This window comes from Aythya marila (assembly GCF_965140915.1).
Source record: "Aythya marila genome assembly, chromosome: 8".
In the NCBI taxonomy this organism is placed as follows: Eukaryota; Metazoa; Chordata; class Aves; order Anseriformes; family Anatidae; genus Aythya; species Aythya marila.
The window spans coordinates 16,261,123-16,287,981 of record NC_139049.1 but is presented as its reverse complement, the minus strand read 5'-3'; the positions used below and the strand labels follow the sequence as shown (position 1 = coordinate 16,287,981).

General features: G+C 45.7%; 2 protein-coding genes and 1 long non-coding RNA gene across 8 annotated transcripts in view; 1 reads left to right on the top strand and 2 right to left on the bottom strand.

The window, feature by feature from the left end:
* LOC309881069 overlaps positions 1-3,097 on the bottom strand; it is a 29,461-nt gene extending 26,364 nt beyond the window's left edge. The window contains exons 1-2 of the long non-coding RNA XR_014318074.1: positions 3,060-3,097; positions 499-560 (exon numbers count right to left, since the gene is read on the bottom strand). This is a non-coding gene — a long non-coding RNA (uncharacterized lncRNA). The remainder of the gene's footprint in view (positions 1-498; positions 561-3,059) is intronic.
* The window catches only part of RGL1 (ral guanine nucleotide dissociation stimulator like 1), a 76,599-nt gene extending 69,316 nt beyond the window's left edge, over positions 1-7,283 (top strand). Inside the window, exons 15-18 of one of the 4 annotated variants that reach the window (XM_082766634.1) lie at positions 1,732-1,918; positions 3,153-3,407; positions 4,538-4,652; positions 5,220-7,283. In XM_082766634.1, the coding sequence (XP_082622760.1) occupies positions 1,732-1,918; positions 3,153-3,407; positions 4,538-4,652; positions 5,220-5,407 (745 nt within the window). In that variant the 3' untranslated portion in view covers positions 5,408-7,283. The remainder of the gene's footprint in view (positions 1-1,731; positions 1,919-3,152; positions 3,408-4,537; positions 4,653-5,219) is intronic. The other 3 variants (XM_082766633.1, XM_082766635.1, XM_082766636.1) reach the window with 3 other exon arrangements.
* Positions 7,284-7,470: 187 nt separating this feature from the next.
* The window catches only part of COLGALT2 (collagen beta(1-O)galactosyltransferase 2), a 57,233-nt gene continuing 37,844 nt past the window's right edge, over positions 7,471-26,859 (bottom strand). The window contains exons 5-15 of one of the 3 annotated variants that reach the window (XM_082766639.1): positions 24,904-25,108; positions 18,936-19,055; positions 18,388-18,464; positions 16,679-16,785; positions 15,731-15,863; positions 14,287-14,414; positions 13,434-13,640; positions 11,043-12,981; positions 10,894-10,948; positions 9,590-9,795; positions 7,471-7,584 (exon numbers count right to left, since the gene is read on the bottom strand). In XM_082766639.1, coding sequence (XP_082622765.1) covers positions 12,705-12,981; positions 13,434-13,640; positions 14,287-14,414; positions 15,731-15,863; positions 16,679-16,785; positions 18,388-18,464; positions 18,936-19,055; positions 24,904-25,108 — 1,254 coding nt within the window. In that variant the 3' untranslated portion in view covers positions 7,471-7,584; positions 9,590-9,795; positions 10,894-10,948; positions 11,043-12,704. Of the gene's footprint in view, positions 7,585-9,589; positions 9,796-10,287; positions 10,949-11,042; positions 12,982-13,433; positions 13,641-14,286; positions 14,415-15,730; positions 15,864-16,678; positions 16,786-18,387; positions 18,465-18,935; positions 19,056-24,903; positions 25,109-26,859 lie in introns of all 3 variants that reach the window. The other 2 variants (XM_082766637.1, XM_082766638.1) reach the window with 2 other exon arrangements.

Below are 26,859 nucleotides of genomic sequence, written 5' to 3'. Positions count from 1 at the left end.
GGATTATAAATTCAGTATCTATTGTGTAATAAATTCCCTGAATGCAGAAGCAAAACAGAGTAAATGAGGATAAAGTTTGGCCTATCATTAGTCTGATTTACTACACACATGCAAAAACTTCTTGCAGGATTTTAATGTGATAATTAAAGTTGGCAAAAAGGCATTGATAATAGAAACAATCAGCCTAACTGCCTTCAGGTTACAGAAGGAAATAATCATAGGGCCATGGTCCAATTTAGTCTAATACCTTAAAGATTCAGACAGGAGGTGGGTAAAGAACAGGGGCAGGCAGCTAAGCAGACACAGGAAACAACAGACTAGCAGGAATTCAGGGAAAGCTACAGGCAACGAAAGCAGAGATCAAGAGCCAAAGGAAAAATACCTTAAAAGAGAGAATTTTGAACCTGATGTGAGAGGAGATATGAAGAGACTCCCATGTATCAGTGGCATCATCAAAATGAGGGAGAAAATGAATTTAAGAGCACTTGGTTCTTGTACCTGGCTTCCTCATTAGAATGAGCAGCCATTCATTTCAGAGTAGCACTACTGCAGGTTAGGCTCTGAAAGAAAAAAGATTTTTCAATCAAGAGTTTTGTGTTCTGATCTGCAAAACAATAAAAATGAAACATGGCAGCTGTTTGGAAAGTGTTTTGTTTAGTCCATGCAAGTAGGTTGTGATAAGACCATGAGTTTTGAAAGCAGTGCCTCAACTCTCAGTGGCCTTGCACAAGTCTCTCTTTTGGTGCATGCCTAAATTGTGCGTAACAATCATCACTGTTGAGTAGGCTCTCATTTCTGACTGTGTGTCAGGGCTCTAATATTTTAATTTACCGTGCTATCAACTTTGCACTGTGCAGTCTTTGTCTAAAGAACTGTTTCATCTGCAGTCTGAATGTATTTTGCAAATAAATACTGCAGAAAAGACTGCCATAATTTATCCTGGAACGACCAAGTGACACTACTCTAAATTGTTTTAAATAATTAACTGCTTGCTGACATAATATCCAAGTCACCTTGTTTCTCTGCCTTATATATTATACAAACTTGTTTCCTTTGACACTCCTTTAAAATTACTTGACCCGCATTTAGAAATGAGTTTCGGAGAGGGAGAGCCTGTAATTTACACTTTCCTGTGATCTCCTCATTGTGTACATGTCTGTTTAGACTCTTAGAGAGAAACTGGTATCTGTGGCACCTTAATTGAGGGAAAAAAATTTGCAGCAGAGATGAACCTGTCTTTTGAAGACCTTTCCCCACTGTATGGCCTACATTACCTGTCACACGCATTTTCACTTACTTGCAGCGACTGAGCATGTCTGGAGCTGACCTGTGTCAGAGGAACAGGGCTGTGACGGCAGCATGCACAAGTCAGTAAGGCAGAGCAAGCTGCCAAGCCTCTTAACTAGGTTTGTAAATGTACGATTTACAATCAATCATTTTCTGGCAAGTGAGTCCAAAATATAAAAAGACTGAAAAGAAGCCTCACTTACGATATTACGGCATTAGCTCTGCTTTTGGTCCTGCAGCTGGAACTTATGGCCAAGAAAGTATTGTGTTAAACAAACTCTCTTGACAAATCATATAAACAATGTAGAGGAAATGAAAACAATAGGCCACTCAAGACAGAAAAACAAAATGGTACAAAAGATTGTGAACCAAAGGACAGCTGTGCTCAACCCAGCTCTGTTCCACTTCTACTCACTGACTGTTATGCTTTGTCTTCTATACTAGACTGTTCTTAGGATCCGAGGTGATCACCAATAGTACACCCACCAAAGAGCAACCCAAGTCTACTCCAAGTGGGAGCTCTGGTGAAAGCATGGACTCGGTCAGTGTTTCATCGTGTGAGTCCAATCACTCCGAGTCTGAGGAAGCTTGCATCACACCCATAGACACTCCTGATGAGCCTCAGAAAAAGGTACAGTCCGGGACTCATTGCTGGCATAAATTACACCAAGACAGACTGTCCATACTGCGGGGAGGAACTAGATGTTTTCCCAGGCCTGTTAGTCCTGACTAGCGTGTTGCTTTCAGTGAGAAGAGAGAGTCTAAAAATAAATGTGTAAAAATGGAAGCAGTCCAGTCAGTTTTTGTATAATCCCTTTTGTGTTGCCAGGATACAAGGCAGATTACAGTTTTCCTTCCCTAAAACCATATTTTTTTATGGTGCCTGACGATGTTTTTTTTGTTTTAGATGAGGCCCTGGAAGAGCATGAGGTTAATTTTTCTCTTAGTCCCCCACCACACTGTTTGAGAGGGATGGGGGCAGACTAGCAGCATTTCTAACTTGGAGCAAATTATAAAGGCAGAAAAACAGCAGACAGGATCTGATGGAGGTGATCCACAACAAGGTCTTTCCTACCAGCAGACACTTCCTTTTTTGTACAAAAATGCTTTGAAGACCTTTTTAGGGATATTTTGGTAAGGATGTTGTATATTGGTATATTGGGTTTTAGCTGATGGATATTTTAAATTAAATTGCACTTAATGTTCTTAAACCAAATGGAAGTTGAGGTTCCAGACATTGGCATACACCTAAACTATTCAAACAGTTTAGCTGATTAGTTGTTACAGTGGATTTGATGAGCAAGTTGGAGAGGCAGCAGGTCCTGTCAGCAGGTTTTGAGCAAGGCAGATGAAGGGAAAGGTGAAACCCTGAGCAGTAAGGGAAAAAGGAGTCAGAAAGAATATTCAAAAAACAGTGGTGGTGGGAAGAGGGGACAGGGAGGTGGGACAGTGTTTCATACCAATTTTGAGTCCAGTTCCCCATGTAAAGGCTGGGACCTGCTGCAAAGTAGTGGTGGCACGGCACTCTGCTCTTCCCACATCTGTCCCCAGCTGTGAGCCCAAAACTTCATTTCATTCGTTGTTTCTGCTGCCACCTCCTGGCCTGCTCTTCCTGAGAGCGGTGGGAAAGCAAGCAGCACACAGTGTCCAGTACATAAACCTGGAAGCAGGTTTGCATTAAAACAGTAAAATTAATCAAGTTAATTTTTTGGAGGTGTTGAATACCCCTGCCAGCCTGGAAAAAGTGCAGATCACTGAGGTTCTGTACGCACCTCCTGCTTTCTCAGCTTCTTCCTCTAGAATGACGCCCTGCACACATGCAAAATGTAAAGTTTCAGTGTTTTTTCTTTCTTTCTGTTGTACAGCTCTCAGAATCCTCCTCTTCCTGTTCTTCCATCCACTCCATGGACACGTCTTCCTCAGGGGTGTCATCTTTAACCAACGTAATTTCATCCCCTCCCTTCTTGTCCTCCAACCCCAAGATCCACAAGCGCTCTATCTCTGTGACATCCATTACCTCAACAGTACTGCCTCCTGTTTACAACCAGCAGAACGAAGATACGTGCATCATCCGAATCAGTGTGGAAGACAACAATGGCAATATGTACAAGAGCATCATGGTGAGCAGTGTGGAACAGCAAACTACTCTTATCATTAGTGAAGTTTTTCATTCTGGGTGATTGCTAAAACACAAAGTGTTTTTTTTTTGTTTGTTTGTTTTGAAAACACCTGTTTGCTGAGCCAGCTAATCAGAACTGTCTTGAAAGTAAAAATGACAAATGTTAAAAATCAAAGTATGTCGAGCATGGTATAAGCAAGAGGTTTGAATATATAGTATTGTGGTACTTTCTAATCTTTAAATTAGGGCTCTTTCTGGCCCAGGATGCCCCTCTGCCCCTATTGACTGACACCTTCACTACTCCCTGCTGTGAGAGGGAGGCAATGCTGCATGCAGTTGTAAGGAGTGGCTGAAAGGCTGCAGCTGTGGGCACAAAATGCACCAGTTCCCACCTTTCCCTTGATGCGGTTCCACAGATGGACACCGGCAGGGCCAGGCCAAGAGCAGAGAGACTGCAGGGCCTGGGGTGATGTGACTTGCCCACTACTGATCTCTCCAGGCTGCCAAGCAAAAAACAAAACAAAACAAAACAAAACTTTTTTTTTCCACATTCAGCTATTTCACAATTTTAGTGGCTTGACCTCTCCAAATGGCAAAGAGCAGTTCCCTGGGGGCCTGACACATTCTGCCACCAAGAGACAAATCTTACCTTTCTGGAGCAAGCCAGAAAGTCTGCTCTGCACACAATGCACCTCCACAGCAGACAGTACACTAAGTTACAAGGCCAAAATTCTCTGCAGAATGTCAGAGAAGGTATTTACCACATGACACTCCAGATTAATTGATGTCTGCAAACAACAGATGGGACAGTTATTTATGTGGAAGTTTATGGCTGGTAAGAAAAAAAAAACATCTCAGAGCGGTTGCTCAGAGGAGCAGCCACTGATTTAGTGCTGTGTCTGCCAGTACATTATCTGTCTCCTTGAATTAGAAAAAAACACCACCACCAAACGTCACACATATCATGTCTTAGTATCTACTCCTTCACTACTGATCCAGTGTAATTTATCAGTTCCCTAAAATCTTTTGCAAGACCAAGTGGGCTACAAAAGGACAGGCCTTTAGTAATCATTAAATCATTCTATAATAAGCAAGTAAGCAGAATTTCTCATTACAAATCTATTTTTCCAGCTAACTAGCCAAGACAAAACTCCTGCTGTCATCCAGAGAGCTATGTTGAAGCACAACCTGGAATCTGATGCAGCTGAGGAGTATGAGCTCGTACAGGTCATCTCCGAGGATAAAGGTAGGGAAGCAGAACTCTGGTGCTGCTTGAAAAATTATGCTTCATTTTGAAGGAAGGGGTGAAATGTGAAGCAACTGTGGAAATGCCACAGACGTGTTATTATAGCTGCCAGTGAGAATAAACCCCAGATAACTGATGTGTGGAGGTGGTTTAGCACAGCCCGTGTCAGCACACCACTTGCTACAGGCAGCCCTCTGTGTGTGTGCCGCGATGGCAGTGCGCCCTATGGAAGCGCAGCTGCTCGCACTGCAGGCAGCCCAGGGCCCTGTGGCACTGGCTGGCCCTGCAAGCAGGTAGTTTTTGGCACAGCCTCCTCTGGGAGTGGCTGCCAGGGCCTCTGTCCAGCTGGACTTGGTCTGGGCCTGGCCTCCGTCTCTTGTCCTCCATAACTCTTCACCTGCCTTTCTTGTGGGACAGCTGAAGAGGGGCAGCAATATAAGGAGAGGGGGCAGCACTGCCCCAGATGTCAGTGTGCGCATCTACTCACCGGCTTCCCTTTCTTTCCTGCCTTTTCTCCTGCAGTTTGCACACCACACCTTCACACGCGCTCTTGTCCCTTTTTTGCAGAGCTGGTGATACCAGACAGCGCCAACGTGTTCTACGCCATGAACAGCCAGGTGAACTTCGATTTCATCCTGCGGAAAAAAGCTTCAGTCGATGAGCAGGTGAAAATGAGGAGTCGGTCAAGCCTGACCCTCCCCAGAACTGCCAAACGGGGGTGCTGGAGTAACAGGAACAGCAAAATTACGCTCTGAGGGGGAGCAAGGCCACACCAAGGCGAACTGAATGAGGACTGTACCTTTGCTACCATCCAGTATTACAGAATTGCAGCAGATGAATGTGTCAGTATTCAACTTTGAAAATGTTTGAGACAAATGCAAAGTGAGCGTTTGGTAGACCTACAGCCAGAAATGTGCCTCCCCTGGAGCTGGACAGACTTGGATTTACGAGACAGTCCAGACTAAGAATTTTGTTTTGTTTTGCACATTAGTCTAGGAAGGTGAGAGCCCCATTTAGAGGGGAAAACAGGACTGCAACATTTGTCTTCAGAACACCACATATGCCTAACTTTTCTTGTGAAAAAACATTTTTGTTTTGCCAGTATTACAAAGAACAAGAATGCCTAAATTTATTTTTATAAAACTGGAGAAGAAAAGCCACAATGCAGTTCTGCCAGAACCAAGCAGGAGATCCCGGCCAGCCTCCAGCTGCCTGAGGGGAGCCCTGGTTTGCGGAATGTGTGGGGGAACTGGGTGCCACCAGCCACTGCTGCCTCCGGAGGCATTTGCATTCATGAAAAAGTAACATGGGTATGTCCCCAAAACACTCATCTCTGGAGAAGGAAGAAGTAACTGCAAGTGTGCATATTGCTGTCACACTGCTGGCACCCTTCTTTTTTGCACTTGTTCAAAGCCAGAAAATTACCCCCTTTTTATTTTTTTTTCCCCAAAGAACATTAAGAGAATGGACCGCACTTGCTTGCAGATGAATGTCATGATTTGTTAATGACCAAGGCAACAAACACTACATGTATGGATCTGGGGCTTGTCATAATGCCACTACAGTGCGGTTTTCCTTTTGCTTTGCTAACCCCTCCAACAGAACCTGATGCCTTTTGCATGTACTTTGAACTGACTGATGTACCTCTTTGTAATGTGCAATCACTTCGGGAGCAAAATTTTGCCTGCATTAATCCAAGTGTCATTCCACGAGAGGCAACTACAACCCTTTTATTTTAAAAGTGGATATTGAGAGGAAATAGCCAGGTTTTTAGCATTACCCCAACCAAACAGAGATTTTATATAGTTGTAGCATTATTATGCATAATCTCCAGCCACCTCTCTTGCTCTTTATATACATCTATTAAATGGATTTCCTGACATGGTACATTCTTTCAGCTGGAATAAAGAATTTAAGCATCTACTCTCTGTGAAACTTTAAGTAACATCTTTCTAGACTCTCTTCCCAGAACACAGGCTTCCTTGAAAGGACAGAGGTTTGATTTTAAAAAGCCATAATTGAGACATTGGATTGTAAACAGCCCTCACAGAACAGACTGTCTTTGAGATACATTAGCATTAGTTAAAATAAACTCAAATACTGAATTTTACACATGCCTAAGGCTTTTTTTCCACCAGTTCTGTAGCTGCCATTTTCAAAACTGGGCTCAGATTACTTTAACAATCAGTGATAAACTCACGATACAAGCAGCAGTGGGTTGTGCTATGTTCTCCACTACACAAAGATGTGACTACGTGATTGTGACCTCTAGGCACAAGTAGCACTGTACAGGCATAGCCTGAGTAGTTCAAAAACTCAAACTATTTCTGGTGAGAGAGTGAATTTATAACTGAGCCTTAACATTTGCTCAGTTAGCACAATTTTACAACAGAAATTGTTTTTCTTCACATTATTGTGTAAGCGTGCATTGATGTCTGTACTGTATCCTTTGTAAATTACAGCGTTGCTAACTCTGAGGGTGCATGCCCATATTATGCTGAAAATGATTTTTAAATGACAGCCCCCTGCCCAAAAAAAAGGTTATATATTTTTTAAAAAATTAACTGCTTATCTATAATCTTTATACAGTAAGTATATAAACATTTTTTCACTAATAGTTGTCTGAAGTTAATCTACTTTCTTATATTTTGACTCCTGCATTTAAAACTTTTTTTTTTAATGTTTCACACCACCTTCCATCACTGTCCCATCTTTAACATAATCACATTTATTGTTTTAACTGTTCTCAGCTTCCTCCAGCTCCCACAACCCATCTGCCATTCACGACCTAGAAAGAGAGGGTTTCAGCTTGTTCTTACCTTTAGATGTAACTTTTTAGCTACAATCTTCCTGCAGTGTTGTTCCACTTTTTGACATCCCCCTAAGCAGCAGTTCTGTATTGTCTGAGACCGCCACCAGGATCACAGTAGTGCTTTAAAAAAAAATAATCTTACAATGACAGCTTCCGAGTCACCTCTCTCTCACCCGCATTGCCCACTGAGTGGCAGCAGCTGCACATGAGCCCTCCATGGTCACACTGCAGGAATGCAAGGAACTTGCTGAGGGCCAGAGGTAAATGTTAGCAAAGCAAAAGCCTTCCCAGCACATCCACCACAAACACACCAATCTGTTGCTTTCTATGGAATATTTTATACTGTTTCCTGAGCTTTCTGTTTAATGTTTCTGTTGCAACTAACTGGGGAACATTGACTACACACAAATTTTACTTTTTCATGACCACATTCTCTTTTGGGTCACTGAATGATTTCTGCAGCAAGCTACTAAAAAAAAAAGAAAAAAAAATGTTTTGACTGGTCCATCTTGGCCCCTTTTTCACCACCATGCCATGTTTTCTCCTGGCCTCACAACCCTTTGCTGTTGCCGCCTGCACAACAGTACAAAAAGGGGGTGTTTGTATCACAGCTGCTTTGCCTCTTACCCTCCTGGCTCTCCTGCAGCTGACCTGCCATTCTCATCGGGCAGGATGTGTAAAACTACCGGCAGCCATCTGCCACAGGCTATGAGGTGCGGAAGTCCTTTGTCACTGAAGAGCCACCCACATGTTGCAAAGCAAAGGCAAAAGAAGGAATACTCCCAATTTATGCTGTACTTCTTTCTTTTTCTCTTTAAACTACCTAGGGGTGGGGGGAAAGGGGAGATGGATGCAGGGTTAGGAACCAACAGCAAAGCCTGTTTGGCTTCCTTCAGGATAAACACAATATATTTGTGAACTACGAATTTCGTATCGCCCTATTTTTCACTATAAACAGCACTTCTTAAACAAAAGCAAAGACAGAGTTGTTAGGTTATAAGCTGTCTTACTGCAGATAATCATTTTTAGGGCCTGTCATTGTAACCTTTTTTTGCAAACAAGCTGCTTTTTTCAGCTGTCATGCTACTTGTTCTTTGTCAAACTTGTTTCTAGCTTCCTCTGCTCTGTCACCAGCCTCAGCACAGTAGGTACTTGCTGGGTGGTTTTCATCCGCTGGCGCCTCCTGGGGCTTAGCACAGATGTTCCACAGCAGAGCAAAAACCTGATGTGAGGAAGGGAGAGAAGGAAAAAAAAAAAATCCTTCCTTGCTTCCCCAAGCTGCCTGGCAAATTCCTGCCACTTAAGTTCTGCTAACAGAAACCCAGTTGCAAGCTGCATAATGGGCATACAGACAACAGGGGCTGTGCTCTCCTCACCCTGCAACTTCATGTGCTGAATCCCAAGCCTGACCACATCTGCCTGCCTGCGCTGAGCCAGGCCTCCCAAGCGCAGGGCTGCAGCACAAGGTACCCCCTTGCCCATGCAAGACACAGCAGGGACACCCCTTTCACGCTTGCACTGCGCCCCAGTGTCCTGCACTGCCCACAGCAAACTAGGGTCTCAGCCAGACAGGAGGCTGCTTCAAGCTGGCTCCTGCTTCCACTCGTTTTGAAGCTCATGACATTAGGCAAAAAACTAAGTACGTGAAAAGTGGAAAAACAGCAGAAGCGTTTCAAGTGGCTCCTGTGTCTCCAAAACACAGCTCATTCTGAGTAGGGCAAAGCCTGAGCACCACCTGCCAAGGAACTGAGGCAAGGAAAAACAGCACTTGTCATAGCAGGCAGAACCACTGCCATCTACCACATCTGGCATGTACATGTAGAAATAAAAAATTGTGCATGTACACACGCACGCAGGGGTCTATATGTGAAATAATAATGAGCGAGACTGAGGCCAGGTCTGCTCTAAACTGTATGCATTCACTTCATTCATTCATTATAATTTTCATTCTTAATTTGTTTCACTCCCCCTCAAAAACACCAAACTCCTGTACACGCACTTACAGAGTCAACTAAAAGAAAATACACACAAGAAATACAAAAACAAACCCAACCCAGCTGTCGTTTTTCAATAAACTGCTACCGCTCGGCTCCAGGAAATCAAAACTAAATAAAACTAAGCTTACCTGAGCTTCCAAAGCACCTCCGCTAGCAGCACTGCTTCCAGACAGCACACGCCATGCTTCCAGCTTGGTCGCCGAGAGGCAGCCATGCCCTGGCGGCCATGCAGCACCCACCGCTGAGCAGAGGCAGCCTCACCCAGTCGCACGGCCTCAACCTCTGCACATCAGCGGGGCTCGCTGTGGAGCACCCGGTGCTCCAACACAAAAGGCTGTATTGGTGATGCAGAGAGATTGATTTATTATTATTATTATTATTATTATTATTATTATTATTATTATTATTATTATTATTTATCATTTGAATGAGCTACAGTAAGGTTAAAGAAAGCAGCGGGACCCAACCTCCATCTTTTAGTCCATGATACATTTCCTGCCTGGCCAGTGCAGCAGTGGCTTCACTAGCTGCCTGCTTGTGCAGGCCTCCCTCAGACAAAACTCCCCCTCACTATGGGCTACAGGATCAAGCCCCCACGGAGGCAAGAAACCATCCTCTCCCCCAACACACAGTGATGCTCCTGCTGCAAGGCCCTGAGCCTGGCACCCAGGGAAGGGGCAGAAGGAAAGCGCGCTGCCAGGCCCTGCTGTCCACCCACCCTCGGGCCCAGCAGGACCTCAGCCCAGCAAGCGGGTCTGGGAGCTGGGATGCTGCACATGCCCCCATATTCAGCCCTCTCCAGCCCCCACCACGAAGCAGAGAGTACCGTGAGCAGCACAAGGTGTGTTTTCAGCCAAGATGTTTGTGGAGGAACTGCTTCAATATAATCATGAAAGGGCAGGAGAAGAAGGGCTGGCCAAAGCAGTGCTCACACAGGTACGTCATTCCCATGGCTAGGGGAAGTCAGGCCTTGCTCAGACACAGATGGGTCCAACACTGACCAGAAAAGCACACGAGGCTGGAGGAGACACGCAGCATAACTCTAACAAACCTCTGAGGCAGCCACACTGTTAGATTAGGGAAACGCCTTGGTCTTGATGCCACTCACCCATCCCACACTGGCTCACCCCCACTGTTCTGCCAGTCTCAGGTATGCACGCACGTTGGTTAGCAAGGCTGCAGGCCCACAGGGAGTGACACCAAGCTGGGGCCCTGCTTCTCTCGTGCATCCTTCCCAACACAGCTCCAGCAGCTACCCAGCTCTCAAACAGCACCACCAAAGCCTGAAGGAATCAGTCCCAGTCCACAGGGAAGCACAATATAACTGAAAAGCTTCACAACACCGTACTCTTACACATCGCGGCACGTGACAATACGCTGGATGCTCACCAGCGCAGGTATCTACTTCTGAAGGCCACATTAAGCTTCTTACCAAAGTCTCTGGGATCGCCATGGTCAACAACGCTTGAAATGGGTCAGCACTGCTGCTGGTAAAGCAAGGAAGAGGCAGGAGGGCTTGTCAAAGAGGAATAGTCCAGGCTGTGCACAGTGGCACATGGCAGATCTACCCTCCGTACTCACCATGTCACAGGGCCACCTGCTCCATCCTGAACAGCAGCAGGAACATGGCTTCAAGGCAATAGCTGCAGTACAAACAAATGGCCAACAACTCCGTGGTACAGTAACATAGCTGAAAACACTCTTGACTCCACTAGCTTGGGCTTCAATGTCTTCCCAGAGCCAGAGTAGGCTTGTTGGAAAATACTTCACTTCAACACAGCTGCGCGTGAGCCAGCCCAGAGGCGGAGAACTGGCCTCCCCAGCTGGGGCCGGCTCCCACCCAATGAAGAGTACACACAGCTGCTTGTCTTGCACCAGGTTCTATGTATTATCAGACCCGCTGACAGGTAATAATAACATATCTTCTTTAGCCGAAAGCACAATTTTGATCAGTAATTATTAAAACAAACAACAATAAAAAACACACAACCACACATACTCAACTGTACGGATTAGCCAGCAGGCGAGTCTCCAGGTTGTTAGTGCAGGAGAACATTACCCCCTGCAACAAGAGCCTGCAGGTTGAGACCTGTGCCAGCTAAACCTAAGCAGTGTAGTCCACAATCACCTGGCCTCTAAGAAACCTTTAATAAAAACAAAAACAAAAAAACAAAAAAACAACAACATCCCACTCTGCTGACATGCTAGCCAATGACAAGTCAGTTTGCTCCTCACTTGAAAAAATATCAAGACAAGTTGCCTCTCCGTCCTGTAACACAATTCTATCAAGGCTGTTGAGAACGGTACAGTTGACAGCACTGACATTTTGGTCAGTCGTTCTATTAGGATAGCATAAGAAGTTTGTAACCAGAACTGTAAAAATCAAATTTCCTAGAAGTCCTATGCTTGGTTTTGTGGCCTACTTAAACAGGCCTGCAAAAAGGTTGTCAGGCTTTCTTTTCCTGAAGGAATAAATTGAGGCAGGGAGAAAGCAAGGCATGTTCCCTTCAGATAGTGCAGAGAAAAACAGATGGGGCAACCACCACTTTATCTGCTAGTTTCCAAGATTCTAGACATGCCAAGATATTAGTTCCAGACTGGCAGACCTACTGGGATGGGATCTAGGAAGTCTTTAAATTTAGATGGGAGCCAGAAATGTTATTCTGCAGAAGCACGATGAAGGAGAAGACACCACACTGGAGCACCGCTCCAGTGCATCAAAAATTTTTGGAAACCCTTTGACAGGGATCCCTTTGAAAAACAAAACCAAATAACCTGAACACTTGCCTGCAGTTTCTCTCAGCAAACAGGGTTACAAAAGCCTACAAACCTACAAGAAGTAACAGTTACACAGCAGCCCAGTTACAGCTATCCAGAAAGGTATTAACACTTGTACACCTCTATATATTAATCTTCATAAATACAGTATTCTACACAATGTACTGTAGAAAGACGTCATTCAAGGTTTTTGTTTTGTTTGTTTGTTTACAAAAGCTTGCAAAGGCTTTTGTTCAGATCTCTGCCTTTTTTCAGCCAGTTTGGAACACTTTTTCCTCCTTCCTCTCCCCGCAGTCCTGGAAAAGCAGCCTGGTAAGCTGTAACACAACCAGGTCCAACCACCCTGCTTTGCCATTCCAGGTAGCAGGAAGGAGACCACATGAACAGCTGCTCTACAACTTTCAAGGGTGCAAAGCAGGTGTGAGGCAGGTTCAGCTGTCAACAGAGCCCAGGGGAAGCAGGCAGTCATAGCTCATCCCTGGAGGATGGCGTGTTGAGAGATGACTGAGGAGGCAGGGCATCCTTGTTCTGGGCATCGCTATGGATCTTGCCCTGCTGCCGGGACTTCCAGGAGTGTGTTCGGTCCCAGTCAGTTGACACGGTCTCATTGTCCCAGATCGTAGAGGTCTCTGTGTCGCTGAGGTAGCCTGGCTGCCCTGTGTAGTGAGTGGGGTAAACAAGCAGTGGTTCTGCTGAAAAGGCTTTCAAGTCTCTGGACTCATAGTATTCCATGTACTTTGCTCTAAATGGGGAAGAAAAATCATCAGAAACAGAGTGAATGTTCATCAGTGCCACTGGTTATAACTTTGAGATGCAAGTCAATCCACTGAGCAAACAGGTCCCAGGGCAGGGAGGTAGTTGCTGGGGTGGGTCTAAAGCAGGTCTGACACTCTACAGCCTTACAACCACAAACAACCTACACAAAGCCTCTCTTGCAGTCAAAGTCTCTCTCAGTCATATGTCTCAGAACCAGCCTGCAAGCCCTGCACTGGGTGGGCAAAATAACCCCTCTGCAGCAGGTCTGTTATCTCTTTTGACCTGCGTCAGCTCTGCTGCAAACAACCAAAAAGTACAAGGCTTAGCCCTGTTCCCGACCACCCAGGCTACAGAAGCGAGACACATCACCAACTGGTTTGAGATTACCCAGCAAGACCCAGCTCATGTCAAACTGAGCAACAAAGGCATCCTACTTACACAGGGTGCTTGTTGTACATGACCGGCAGAAACTCATCTACTGGCAGCATCTTGCTGAAAGGCTCAGCTCCAATTAGTTTCTGAGCACCTTGGAAAGAGATTGCATACCCCAGGGTCCAATAAGAGTAATCAGCTTCCACGAGGTTCATGACATTGGGAACTGCTTTCTCAGGCTGCTGCACCTGCATCCTTTTCCGTCCAATGTATCTGAAAGGGTGAAAAGAAAACAGAATTTTGAGCTGAAGTGAATCTGAAACAAATACGACCACACAACTGTTTATTTTGACCAGGACAGGGCAAAGAATCAATCCAAGAAGTAATCCCTGCTCACAGATTTCTGTCCTGCATCACTGTCAGACTGGGTTGCTGTGGTTGTGCTAGTTGGTAGCTTGTGGTGCAACATCAGATGGAGGGTTTCTCCAGGGGCACCGCATTACTGGTGCTCAGCCTGAAGGATATTTTCAGGCCTGTTCTCACTGACTCTTGCAGTCTCTCCCAGCTGAGCTGTGAATTTGAGAGTGAATTTGAAAGACTCTCTGAGTCTTTCATAGCTGTGCCTTAACCCAGTCGGCAGCACAGCTGTGAAAGACTCAGAGAGTTAGGGTGCCACTGCCCAAACCCCAGGACAGGGCTGTGGCAGCTCCTCTGTCCCAGCAGCATCTCCAGACTGCCCACAGAGGGCAGTGACAGTACCCATTACAGTTTGGTCACTCCAGCCTGCCCCAGGAGGCAAATCTCTCCTAATGGGAAGAGCCCACTGAGAAGCAACTCTGGCTGGCACTAACCCGCATCTCTACCACGACACAGTATGTGCGCCCAGGAGTTCCCAGGTGGCTGAGGGCCAGTTACTTACATAAGCTCCCAATCTAGCTGTGCTTCTTCAATGTCATCCATCAACTTCATGAGCTTCCTTTTAAACTGATGCTCAAAGCGCACATCATCCTCGATAACAAGCGTCTTCTCCAGTTCTCTGTTCACCACCTGAAACAAGAGGGTACTGAAGTGATCACAGCAACCCATTTGGGCCACTCCTTGCACCCTGAAATTGCTGGGGCCATCTTGACCTGGCAGTACCTTCTAGACCATGCCGGCAGGGAGGCACGAGAACTACTCGCAAATTCATAGCTCAGCCAGGAGAGACTGCAAGAGCCAGTGAAAACAGGCCTGAAAATATCCTTCAGGCTGAGCACCAGTAACATGGTGCCCCTAGAGAAACCCTCCATCTGATGTTGCACCACAAGCTACCAACTAGCACAACCAGAGCCACCACCTCCTGCTGCCCGGGAAGGGGGACAATCCAGCATACCCTAAGTCTGACCCTGACCACTTAGAGAATATAGATGCAATGCATCCTGTGTACAAGCTCCCGTTATTATCTGACTGTTGGTGATTTGAAAGTCTCAAGCCCAAAAGCTCAGCCTGCTCGACTGAGGTCAAGGCAGGATGACTCCTGCTGGCCCTAGGCTTTTCAGATCAATACCCTGCCCTGTGGAGATGTGCTATATCTAAAACAGAGATGTGCGTGCAGAGGGTTGTCTCCTTATACATCCATATAGGACCCTGCACCAGTAGGTGCAATCCGCACTGTCAAATCTGGACAACCACTGCCACTCCCAATTCTTCTTTTATTATCAAGCCTTTCTTCCTGCCTCCACTACATCTCATTGACACAGCGCCCCCTGTTGATGTCAGGGCACGTAATTGCAGCATCTCTGACCAGTGCAGCCCAGTTTTCTCGCACATCACTCCCCAGATGACCAGGGACAGCCAAAAGACACACCTTTTACTACCCAAAGAAGATTCTCCTAGCTCAAGTAACAGAGGTCCCTGCTGGTAAGAATAATTGTAACACATCAACTTGAAAAAGCCAATCAGCAGTCATTGGAACTTGCTTCAGCACAAATATAGAAGCAAAGACAACAACAACAACGACAACAACAAAAAAGAGAGGAGTTTTTTAGTATCATTTGTTCTTCAAAACCTTCCAGCCTTTCTCCTAAACAAATTTGCTTCAAGCATGCTATTGGATGGTCTGCAATTTGCATTTTGGTCTGTATTTTGATAAAATTCTTCAAAGCTGTTGGCAAATAGAATACAGAGAAGGGAAAGCTGAGCACTGTATTCAAGAAAAACTTTGTATATGATCCTCTATAAACTGAGGAAAACATTTCCATGCTATGCTTCCAGAAACCTATACCATATTTGATGCTCTGCCTTACGACTAGCTGTGTACTTTCCTATTATGTCTGCCCACAGTGCTGTCCTGCAGCAACCCTGAGCACCCAAAAACTTCTTACCTCCTTCCAGATGTAATAGTGACTAAGGAAGCAGCCGATCTCTCCCCTGGTTAGTGGCCTGGAGGAATATGGGTCACGGTAACCCGGAAGCATATCAATGCTGAGAGCTTTGAGCTGACTCGTGTTCAGTGCTCTGGGAAAGAGAGTATCTATCACCATTAAAAAAAAAAAAAAAGTCAATTACAAGTCAGACACAGAAGCAGCACAGGAAATGCTGCTGATGTTCAGGGAAAAGCCATTTGTCGAGGAATTATTGTATTTGTTTTGCTCAAAAACCTGAAGAAAAAAAAAATCTTAATTTACATTTCTAAATCTAACTGAACACTGGAAATGTCTGAAGACAAATGTCTACAGAAAGCTGCAGCCTTCCAGCAGCATTCCCCTTCAAGCATGCCTACCGCCATGAATACCTTCACCCCAGCCACCCTTACTTTCTGTGACCTGACTGCTTTGAGACTACCAGTGCTGAAGCTGAAATCAGACAAGTCACAACCACTTTTGCTTACAGACTGTTTCCCTAATACACTGTGTTAGAGAAATCCACAAGGCAGAGCACGTCCTGAGGACAGACAAGTCATACCCTTAATGTTGCCAGTAACTTCTTGTGGGACCATTTACTTGTTAGTTGCTTGGCTTAGAATATTTTTCTAAGAGGTCTAGATGGGTACCCAAGACTCAAGGCCAGTAGATGGTATGTCGGTTCCTAACTGCACCTGAACCACACTGTTCTGGTTCTCTCATGTAAAATGACTGAGGTCAAGAGAAGGAAGAAATAGCAGAACTGCCCCACTTAGACCAGTAGACCCGTGAATAAAAAGTGACATTCACCTCCCCCCTCAGCCCACCCTTCCTCACCAGAAGGAAGGTCAGGGTATCTGAGGAGATGGTGCAAAGCACTTAAGCACAATCCACGTTTTGCAAACTTCAGCAACCCCAGCTGAAACTCACTTTCCATCCACAGCCTCCACTATCTTGACTGCAATCTCCTGTTCATAGAGAGTCCGCAGCATCCGATCCCGCCTGTCTTTCCGACGCTTCAGATTGATCATGAAAATCTAGGTTGAAGAGAAAGGCATCAGCATCCGGGTATGGGAGGGAGTAAGAACAGGAAGTCCTGATCCACTCTTTTCTAGCAGCCCCATAAGAAAAGCAGACGTTATTAAAATACAGGTGTGTTTTCATTTGAGATTGTTTAGAATTTGTCAAAAAATAGGTTTGGTTTTGAGCTGAAAGGTTAGAGGCTTGTTCTTTGTCCAACAACTTCCATTTATGAAACAAGTGAAAGTTGGTCTTCAATGATGAATAAAGATGAGAGAAGGACAGCTAGAGCCAAGCCTTTATTTTCCACAGATAAAGGATGTTTTGATTTTTATTAAATACAAAAAAAAATTTTGTTTGCCAGCTCCAGTTCAAGAAGAATGTTGACCCACATGTCTCTCCACGAAGATGCAATTGCCCATATTTAGGATTATCAGTGGGGTCACTATAGAAGTACAAAGACACAGTAAAGAGAACATTTTTGTAATTACTTCAGGCATTGAAAATGCTGTTATCCTTGCCAGAGTAGAAAGCCTAGCAAAAAGCCAAGACCTGGAACAGAGATGTCTGGGTAGAGCTCAGTCCAAGCCTGGAAGAAACAGACTCCTTGGTGAAGGGCTGAAGACTGAAGCCTCACTTGCAGGTAAACTGCAGAGGGTCAGGGATATTTTTCAGTCACAGACAGACAAGTACAATTGAAGCCTTGTAGGTTGTGGAGCAAAACCTCATCCCAGTAAGAAACAGATCAAATTCCAGCCCAGTACAAATGCAAAAATAATAAATTGGATAAATAAAGTGCAGCCACAAAGGACAACATGGAAAAAACCTATGCCAGCTGTGTTCTAAACACAGCACTCAAACACACATAGCCAAATCAAGTTCAGACTTTACTATACAAGTCATATAAACAGATGTAGCAAAACAAGCATGAAAACAAAGGCTCCCCTGATCACCACAGCTCCCTCAGTCACGGTGCCACTGCAACCCTGGCAGCTGTATACACAAGGGGGTTATGGCTCTGTGAAAAACATGGACACTAGCTAATCACTAGCACAGCAGATCCCTCTCCAGCCCTCTCCCCTCAATGCCTACTCTCTCCACATTGAGAGAAAGAGATGTGAGAGGAATTTCTGCAAGGTCTTGGGGTGCTACCAGCATCAGCAATGATCTTTCTAGATATTTTTTACTTAAGCAGAAAAATGTGGCAATCAAACAGGACAGGGGGACAGCTGCCACAGTAAGGTGGCCACATGAGTGATCTTCATCTCTCAAGGACATACCCAGCTTGGGCTAGAGCCTTGCTCAAGGCCTGTCTCCCTCAGCTGCTCTGGGCTCTATAATGTGTTTCTCAGGTTACAGAAATCATTCTCCTCCGTCACTTCAGAGCAGGAGAGCTTTCCTAAAGGACCATTTTTTATCACAGAATGAAGGGACTGCCAAGCTGCTCTGTAGAGTCAGATTTAGAAGAAAAGGGAAAAGAAATGAATAATTGGGAAAGAACTAATTGTGTGAAGAGATAATATATTCCAAGAGAAACATCTGGAAGCTCAGCTACCTGGAGAACCCAAGCCCTCTGAGTAATGAATGGGAAGACAAGGACAGCAAATTAAGATTCTTACTTCATCAAATCCCATCTTGTCAGGGTGCTTTGGAGGAACAGAGACATACTGAGAAGGTTCAATGGGAGGACGATCAACTGTAAGAGAGGAGAAATCCCAACCATCACCTTGATGCACGCGCTTAGTTGATATAATGTATCTGCATATGTCTTCATCACTGGGCCTAAAGCCCCGGGAGCTGGGATGTGCAGTCAGGGCAGCAGTGGGTGCAGCAAAAAGCATCCACACTGCACAGCAGAAGGGAGCACCTATGTGCCAAACAGACCTCATGATAAAGATGAGGTTCTGCAGCATCCTTTCCCCATTAAAGATGCAATTTTGCAATTGATGGGGAAGTTGAGGGGTTTTGTGAACAGAGTTGACTCAGCCATGATTACACCTCTATGTAGAAAAGCTGTGGAAATTGGAAAACGTGTATATCAAAACTGTGTGATAACAGTAAGGATGCAAATTCTCCCAGACTCGCAAGGGGAAGACCTGGGAACTGGCAGCAGAGCTCTACCATCATTAACTGGGGAGCTCCATCACAGCAGAGCACAGCAACTTACTCATAGCTTCAATTAACGTGTGCACAAAGTTCTCAGCTTCTTCTTGCAGCATCTGATGTGATTTCAGGGGCATGGGAAGGAAACCATAGTGCTCACGGTTGCAGATGTACATCTGAATTCCTGAGGGTCACAGAAAAACAGAAAATAAAGTCAGGTCTTTTGTCAGCAGATTTCACTGCTCTGTTGATATATAGCCATAATCAAACTTATACCTGGACTTCAATCTCAAGAGGTTCTTCTTCATCAGCAAACAATTCAAAAACATTCTGCACCTGGGATGGGGCAGCCCCAGCTGTACGTACAGATAGGGGATGCGAGGCAGGAGAGCAGCCCTACAGAAAGGGATCTGGGGTTTCTGGTCGGTGTCGAGCTGATCATGAGCCAGCAGTGGGCCCTGGCAGCCAAAGGGCCGACTGTGCCCTGGAGTGCCTCAGGCACGGCCCTGCCATCTGGCTGAGGGAGGGGTGCTCTGCTCTGCTCTGCCTGGGGCAGCCTCACCTCAAGCACTGGGTGCAGCTTTGGGCGCCACAACATAACAAACACATGGAGCTATTAGTGTCCAAAGGAGGGCTATGAAGATGGTGAAGGGTCTAGAGGGGAAGACGTGTGAGGGGCGGCTGAGGCCCCTTGGTTTGTTCAGCCCAAAGTAGAGCAGGCTGAGGGGAGGCCTCATGGCGGCCTGCAGCTCCCTCACGAGGGGAGCGGAGGGGCAGGCGCTGAGCTCTGCTCTCTGGGGACAGCGACAGGACCCGAGGGAACAGCATGGAGCTGGGACAGGGGAGGGTCAGGCTGGGAGTTAGGGAAAGGTTCTGCACCCAGAGGGCAGTCAGGCACTGGGACAGGCTCCCCAGGGCAGTGGTCATGGCACTGAGCCTGCTGGAGTTCAAAGAGTGTTTGGACAATGCTCTCAGACACAGGGTCTGTTTTTTGGGTGGTCCTGCATGGAGCCAGGAGTTGGACTCAACAACCCTTATGTGTCCCTTCCAACTCGGGATATTTCATGAGTCAATAAAAATCACTGTGCCATTTTCTGTTGTACCGGATAACAGCAACTGGCCTCTCCTATGTAAACAATTTCTACTTGCTCCCTAACAGCAAGGGCTTTTAACTGCAATCAGTTTTCTCCTAGGAGAGACTGGGAACCCACATCTTAGACCAGAGAAAGGGTCTCCTCTGGCTGTCGCCTTCACAGTATAAAAGCAGTTCTACAGCAGAGGGCAGAACTGGCCTTTAGCAACAGCAGTGACTGATAAACTCTGTAGGGCTACTGTAGAAAATTGGAGAGTACCACAGAAACCCCCATTCCCAAAACTACAACTGCACTGCTCACACCTGGTACCTCACCTAACTCAATTGCCTCACAGACCCAGAGCCAGAAGCAGAGTACTGGAACAGGCTTTCAACCTCTGAGCAAGCCAGCCTCAAGTGATAAAATGGCTGGCACAGAAGTCAAATGGGCTTCCGACTACAGATGTGCTAACGGAGAAGCAGCAGCGAACACATGGCATGGAGCCTCTCTCCCTGTACAGATCCAGGGCTCAGCAACAGCCTCCAAACAAGGAGTGCAAAAATAGGTCTCAAAGACAGGGAAAACATGCAGGCCTCAAAGCTCAGGATGGAGGCATTTCCACTCATGAGTGGGCAAGACTCCCCGTTGAAACACAGGAGGGCTGCATTTGTTAGAAACCTGCACAGGGTGAAGGGGCTCAGGTGAAAGGGAAGTAGTCCTATTGGACACCCCATCCCTCTGTGGTGAGAGGAGGCCCTGCCTGGAGTCATACAGGATGAAGTTGCAAAGCCCAAGCCCAAGGTATCAGTATAGCTACAGGGTTTGTTACTAGGTTAGCAAGGATTTCAGTCTGAGCTTTGCATTCAAATATCTTCCTGCTTCTGCTTGCTTTGGCTAGAATATAAAACCAAGATACTTTCACCTGTGTTGGCGAAGAACTTTGAGGAATGTGTTTGATAACCATCTTGGAAATGTCAAGTCTGCCACAATAGTACTCTCCTCTCCAGAAATACTTTTTAAAGTGGCCTGAAGATGAGAGGAAAATCCTACAGAGAGGTTACAAGTGAGGAGGAAAGATACTTTCAAAAAAGTGATAATGTCACTTCCTTCTACTTGAAAGCTTTCACAAATGCTTGCTCAAGGAGCTGAATCTGAAGATATCCAACAAAGAGAGTGAAATCCAGATGATGACTGGTCACCAGTGGTGTTCCCCAGCTGTCAGTGTTGGGGCCCATCCTCTTTAATATCCTTATTGATGACTTGGATGAGGGAATTGAGTGCACCCTCAGTTAGTTTGCAGATGACGCCAGGTTGAGGGTTAAATGGTGATCTGCCAGAGGGTAGGAAGGCCCTGCAGAGGGACCTGGACAGGTTGGCTCAGTGGGCAGAGGTCAAGGGGATGAAGTTCAACATGGCTAAGTGCCAAGTCCTGCACTTTGGCCACAATAACCCTGTGCAGTGCTACAGGCTTGGAGCAGAGTGGCTGGAAAGCTGTGCACAGGAAAAGGATCTGGGGGTGCTGGTTCATGCTTGCCTGAACATGAGCCAGCTGTGTGCCCAGGTGGCCAAGAAGGCCAACAGCATCCTGTCTTGGATCAGGAATAGTGCAGCCAGGAGGACTATTGAGGCAATGGTCCCCCTGTACTCATCTCTGGTTGGGCCGCACCTTGAGTGCTGTGTTCAGGTTTGGGCCCTTCACTACAAGAAGGACATCGAGGCCCTGGAATGTGTCCAGAGAAGGGCCTGGAACACAAGTCCTGTGAGGAGCAGCTGAGGGAACTGGGGTTGTTTAGTCTGGGGAAGTGGAGGCTCAGGGGAGACCTCATTGCTCTCTACAAGTACCTGAAAGGAAGGTGTAGGGAGCTGGGGGTCGGCCTCTTCTCACAGTTATCTAGTGATTGGACTAGAGGGAATGGCCTCAAGTTGTGCCAGGGGAGGTTCAGGTTGGCAATGAGGAGACATTTCTTCTCAGAAAGAGCAGTCAGGCATTGGGACGGGTTGCCCAGGGAGGTGGTGGAGTCACCGTCCCTGGGGGTGTTTAAGGAAAGGTTGGACATGGTGCTGATGATCTTGGAGGTCTTTTCTAACCTTAGCGATTCTATGATTCTTAGAACAGAGCCCTTTGCAAGGGAGAGACACACTCACTGCTGAGCTTCTTCATCGGGAATGCCGCAGCAATGCATGATCAGAATTGAGCTCTGGCAAGGTCCTTTATTAATTAACCACCATCTTAAAGCTGCTAAAGTCCATTCAACTGGACAAACAGATTTAAAATAAATAAATAAATTCAAACCTGGAAGCTTTTCTGCATTTTTTTCCCTATTTAATGAAGCAAGCACAAAAACTCCCTTCTCTCTAGAAAATAAATGAAAAGCAGACACTACCTGGTGTGTTGATGCTTTCATGTATTGGTCCCCTTAATCCCTGGTATTTTTAGCAGAGCAGAACTGTCTGCATTACAACTCCAATGTTTACACCATTTTAAGTTCTGCAAGTAAATCGTTGGCTGCACTACTTGCCAAAACACATTCAGCTGTCAGCTGTAGTTTAGGTAAATGGCAGAATAAAAAAGTATGACCTGCTGACATTAATGGATTTGGCACTGATCTAATCAACTAATCTTATCTGGCTCACTGATCTCTGTTCTTATCTTCCGCTGGCTTAAACACAGTTAATCTGTGTAGACTCATACCAATATTTCTGTTCCTTCTGGGATAAAGGCTACTTCAAAATAGTAAAACTGCCTTAAAACAGGGAGCAGGACTCACTCTCCAGCTCTGTTTTTCTAATAAAAATAACTACTGCTACAAGGGACAGAAAAGCTACAGATACTTGTATTATCCTTTGTGAGGCAGTGACCAAACCCACAGCCATAGTCAGGCAACCTAAATTTCCCCCCCCACCCCTGTAACTGGACCTTCCTGCTGGATGGCTTTAGGTCTTCAGAGCCTGAGGCTGAAAGGAAGCTCAGGAGATATGGCTGACAAAATGCTATCTTGCAAGTGCAAGCAGCTCTACAGTGTCAACTCCCTCTGTTCTCGGCTGTGCCCCTCACACCTTTGCAGGAAGAAGAGAAAGATCTCTTATTCTCTCTTATTCTCAGTATGCAGGCCCATCACTCAACAAAACACCTTCACTGAGCTTTGTTGCAAGTCAGTAGTCCCATTAGGAGCCACGTCCTCTCAGCAAAAGTGAGACAGTCTCTCTGGAGCATCATGGAACAGCTGTGTCAAGCAATAGACTCACTGCTGAAAACTGCTGTTTTGATATGTGGTGTTAAGTGTAGTAGTTGGGCTGGACAAAACCCAACATCCCTGTGACTTTAGTCAAGTAAGTGAAATTCCTCCAAAGAGAAATTTGCCTCACAGTCCATACATTTTGCACATTTCTGAACTTGGATGTTATCCTTTTATCCAGGGTGCAAAACTCAGCCCAGGACAAAAGCCAACAGACTGACAGGCCAGAATGCCAAAGCACTGGCTTTCATGTCATGGGTCAGTACTGGAAAAAATTAAGATGTTCTAGAATCAAAGGAAAAAATGATGGGTTTGAATCCCTGAAATATTTCTTAAACAGCTGGAGCTACTGCAATGCAGTTACCACTCTCATTGGATGGTGCATCTCTGGGAAACCTGTCAGAGGGAACAAGTAGGGCAGGTAGATCTGAAGGAGCCCACTTTGCTATTCAGACTTCTCTGAAGCCAAGGTACTGAAGTCCTGACTCTCAAACAACTTTTCTCTTCTTTAAAGCCCCATGCTGTGATGAGGGAGAGGGCTGACAATACTATTTCACCTCAGCAAGCCAGCAAAACTAGTCATGAAGCTCCGGATCAAAGTGCATTTCACTGGTGCTGCTGAAGTTTCTTCATCCCCTTTTATCTTATAAAGTCTTAAACTTTTTCCGTCCAACACAACAGGGCAAAGAAAAATACAAATAGCTTTTAAAGACATAGGCTTTCCAGAAGCAACCCTCAGCTCTGGCACTGCTTCATATAGGCCTGCTGCTACCCAGGACATTGCTGGAAGCAGAATACTCATCAGATCCATTCTCCGAGAATAAATGGGACTTAACATTCTCACCACAAGTACAAGCAGCAGTAGCATCTTGCATTTTAGAGAGACATTTCCTCTGAGACACCTGGAGCTCTTTGCTAACACCAACAGCCATTCCTGAACAGGGATGAGGACACCAAGGTTGTGGCTTAGCCTAAAAGGACTTCTGTATTTCAGGTCCAGCTGACATCCTCCCACCATCAAAGACCCCAGTATCAGCCAGAGTGGTGCACATTCTCTCTCCACTGTGCTTCAAGGGTTTCAAGACAGCTCAGCACTTGACTGGTTCTCCTCATATACCGATGGAACAGTGCCAACTATGCGAAGATTTTACTGCTCACAAATCAGCTCTAACCCACCCTTGCCTGGCTATGATTTCCTCTCAACACAGCCTGAAAGTTGCACTGGCTTTGCTTTAAGACAAAAAATACAACAACTCATGTACAACTGCTGAGCTGCCATGAACCAAGGCCTCATGAGCACTTGGTAAGCAACTACGTTTTTTTGTTAATTTGTTTTCCACAATGACTGCTACATCTAAAGAGAGTCCAGGAGTCTCCTGAAGTGGTGACTTTAGATACCTTACGAACAGACTTCCACTTTCACAGCATTCACCTGTGTTCACTACTGCCTTGCTGCAACACAAATCAAGGACAGATGCCACATATTTAGACTCTGAAACGTTGTCGCCATCCCAAGAGTTACTCCCATGGCCTCTGAAACTAGCTGTGGCTTGACACTGCATCGCCAATCACTTGTTGGTTATCCTTGAGTAGATTCAAAAGAGCAAAGGAACAGGGTACAAACTCACCACTGAAGTCAACACATGGCTTTTAGCCTCTAAACTCCAAGCAGAGATCTGCATGTCTACTAGTGAACCCTCCCCAGCAAAGGTTCCAGACATACCTGCTTGGCGACTGGAGAAGGCAAAGACCATGATATCATCAAAGCTCCAGGTGTAGTCCTGGTGGGGCGGATAGAACATCAACTTGGTAGAGGCCTCTTTCCTCAAATCAATGAGGAATGTGGAATGAATCATTGGGACAGCAAAACAGCCTGTCCTCTTCCATTCCCGAATCAGGGGATAATCCAGGGTCCTTTTATAATAGCCCTGCAAACACAACGAGCAAGCTGCTTGTTACAAGAGATTTGTTTCATAGATGCTCCCTAGGAAAAGCTCTCACCCTACGCCCTCCCAGCAGGGATGAATCAGTGCCCAATTCTCAGACTTTGAAGTATACCCCATTTGAAAAGGGCTTAGTCAAGTATTTATAAACAATTCCCATCTCAGAAGGTAAAGCTTGACCCTGTGTTTTAGAAGTTAATGGAAATCCAAGCCTTTCCACTGCAAAATCACCTTGCAATAGAGCTTCAAACCCGTGACTATTCTACCCCAGCTCTCCAAAAACCTTTTTTTGCACTCAGACTCTCAGGTCTGATCTTGGAGGCTGCTGAGCATGTGTGGCATCCCCCATGTTCAACACACACAAAGGGCATTCACAGTCTCTCAAAATAGGACCTACAAATTATTTCTGACCATGACTTCAAAAAATATTTACTTGACTTCTGGGAAGACAACACCTGTGTCTCCATCAGCTGTGCAACAATCCCTGCTTGCTCCATCCCAAGGCAAACAGGTTTAATATCAATTCCTGAGCTCTCCCCACAGAGTCATTCTGGGGGAGGCACTTCAGTCAGCTCCTTTCTCTGTACCCACAAGCTCTGCTAGCCTTCCAGCCCGATGGGTGCATCACCCATAGTGTGCAGCTCACAGCTGGCTTTGCAGGTGCAATACCTCTAAAGCTATCAGTTTCGGAAATAAATACACAGAACTCCTTCAGAAAGAAAGTCCTAAGGCACCAATTAGACATCTGAACACAACTGACTGTTGAATCCAGAGTAGACACTGGTCTTTACAGAAATGATGAGTCACTAAAGTAAGTTGATGTTATTTCTACGTTACATTTTCCATGAGGATTCTAGAAACAGCAGCCAAGCAGATCTCTGCAAAACCACTTTACCCTAGTATTGTGTAGGAGAGTGGTGCATCTGTTTGTTTATGCATCTGTGGTCCCCTGTATCCCCTTCAAAAGCCTTCTGACCACATTGTGAGGACCAGATGTCTCAAATACAACCAGCCTGATTTGAAAATTGAGCAGGTACAGACCTTACTAGCATTCTCACCGAAGGAAGGGTTAAGACACTTAACCTTTAACAGACATTGGAGACTGTCCACTGGTAAAAGATTCTGGAAACTGACCTTTCTTCCTCCAATCACTCTCTACAGGGTTTTAGGGCTTTTTACTGATTGTAAATCATGTGTAATCAAGAAAGACTCCAACTTGTCAGCACTGTTGCTGTGCTTTCTTAAGGCTAGCTTCATGACAACTAAACATCAAGCTGTCCGGAGCTGGGTTTGGCTTGTTGTTGCTCAGTGCTGCAGGCCATGTTGCAGGGCGTGTTCCAGCTGTTATTCCCTCCCCAGCTCCCCAGGGAGAGCAAGGCTGAGAGAGAAGAGCAAAGATGTGGGACTACAAGCACAGAAACAAGCCAGCAGCAACTAAAAGAATAAGAATAAGAATGAAAGTGGGAACTTCCCTTTTCATCTGAGCAGCTTTTTTCTCCTCAAATTCTGGAAGATGCTTTTGCTGCTACTTTTTTCTTCTCTTTGCAGCTAATTCAATTAGCTAATGCTAATTGATGGAAAATTACTACTGAACAGGTAACACTGGGGGCCAGGGCTGAGGCTGGTGTACACAGGCAGGGATCCACTTCAGTCTGTGAAGCAAAGCTGATTTACGTATTGTACAAGCAATACAAGCAACCCATTTTCTGATTTACAGAACAGTTGCTCTGTTTTCA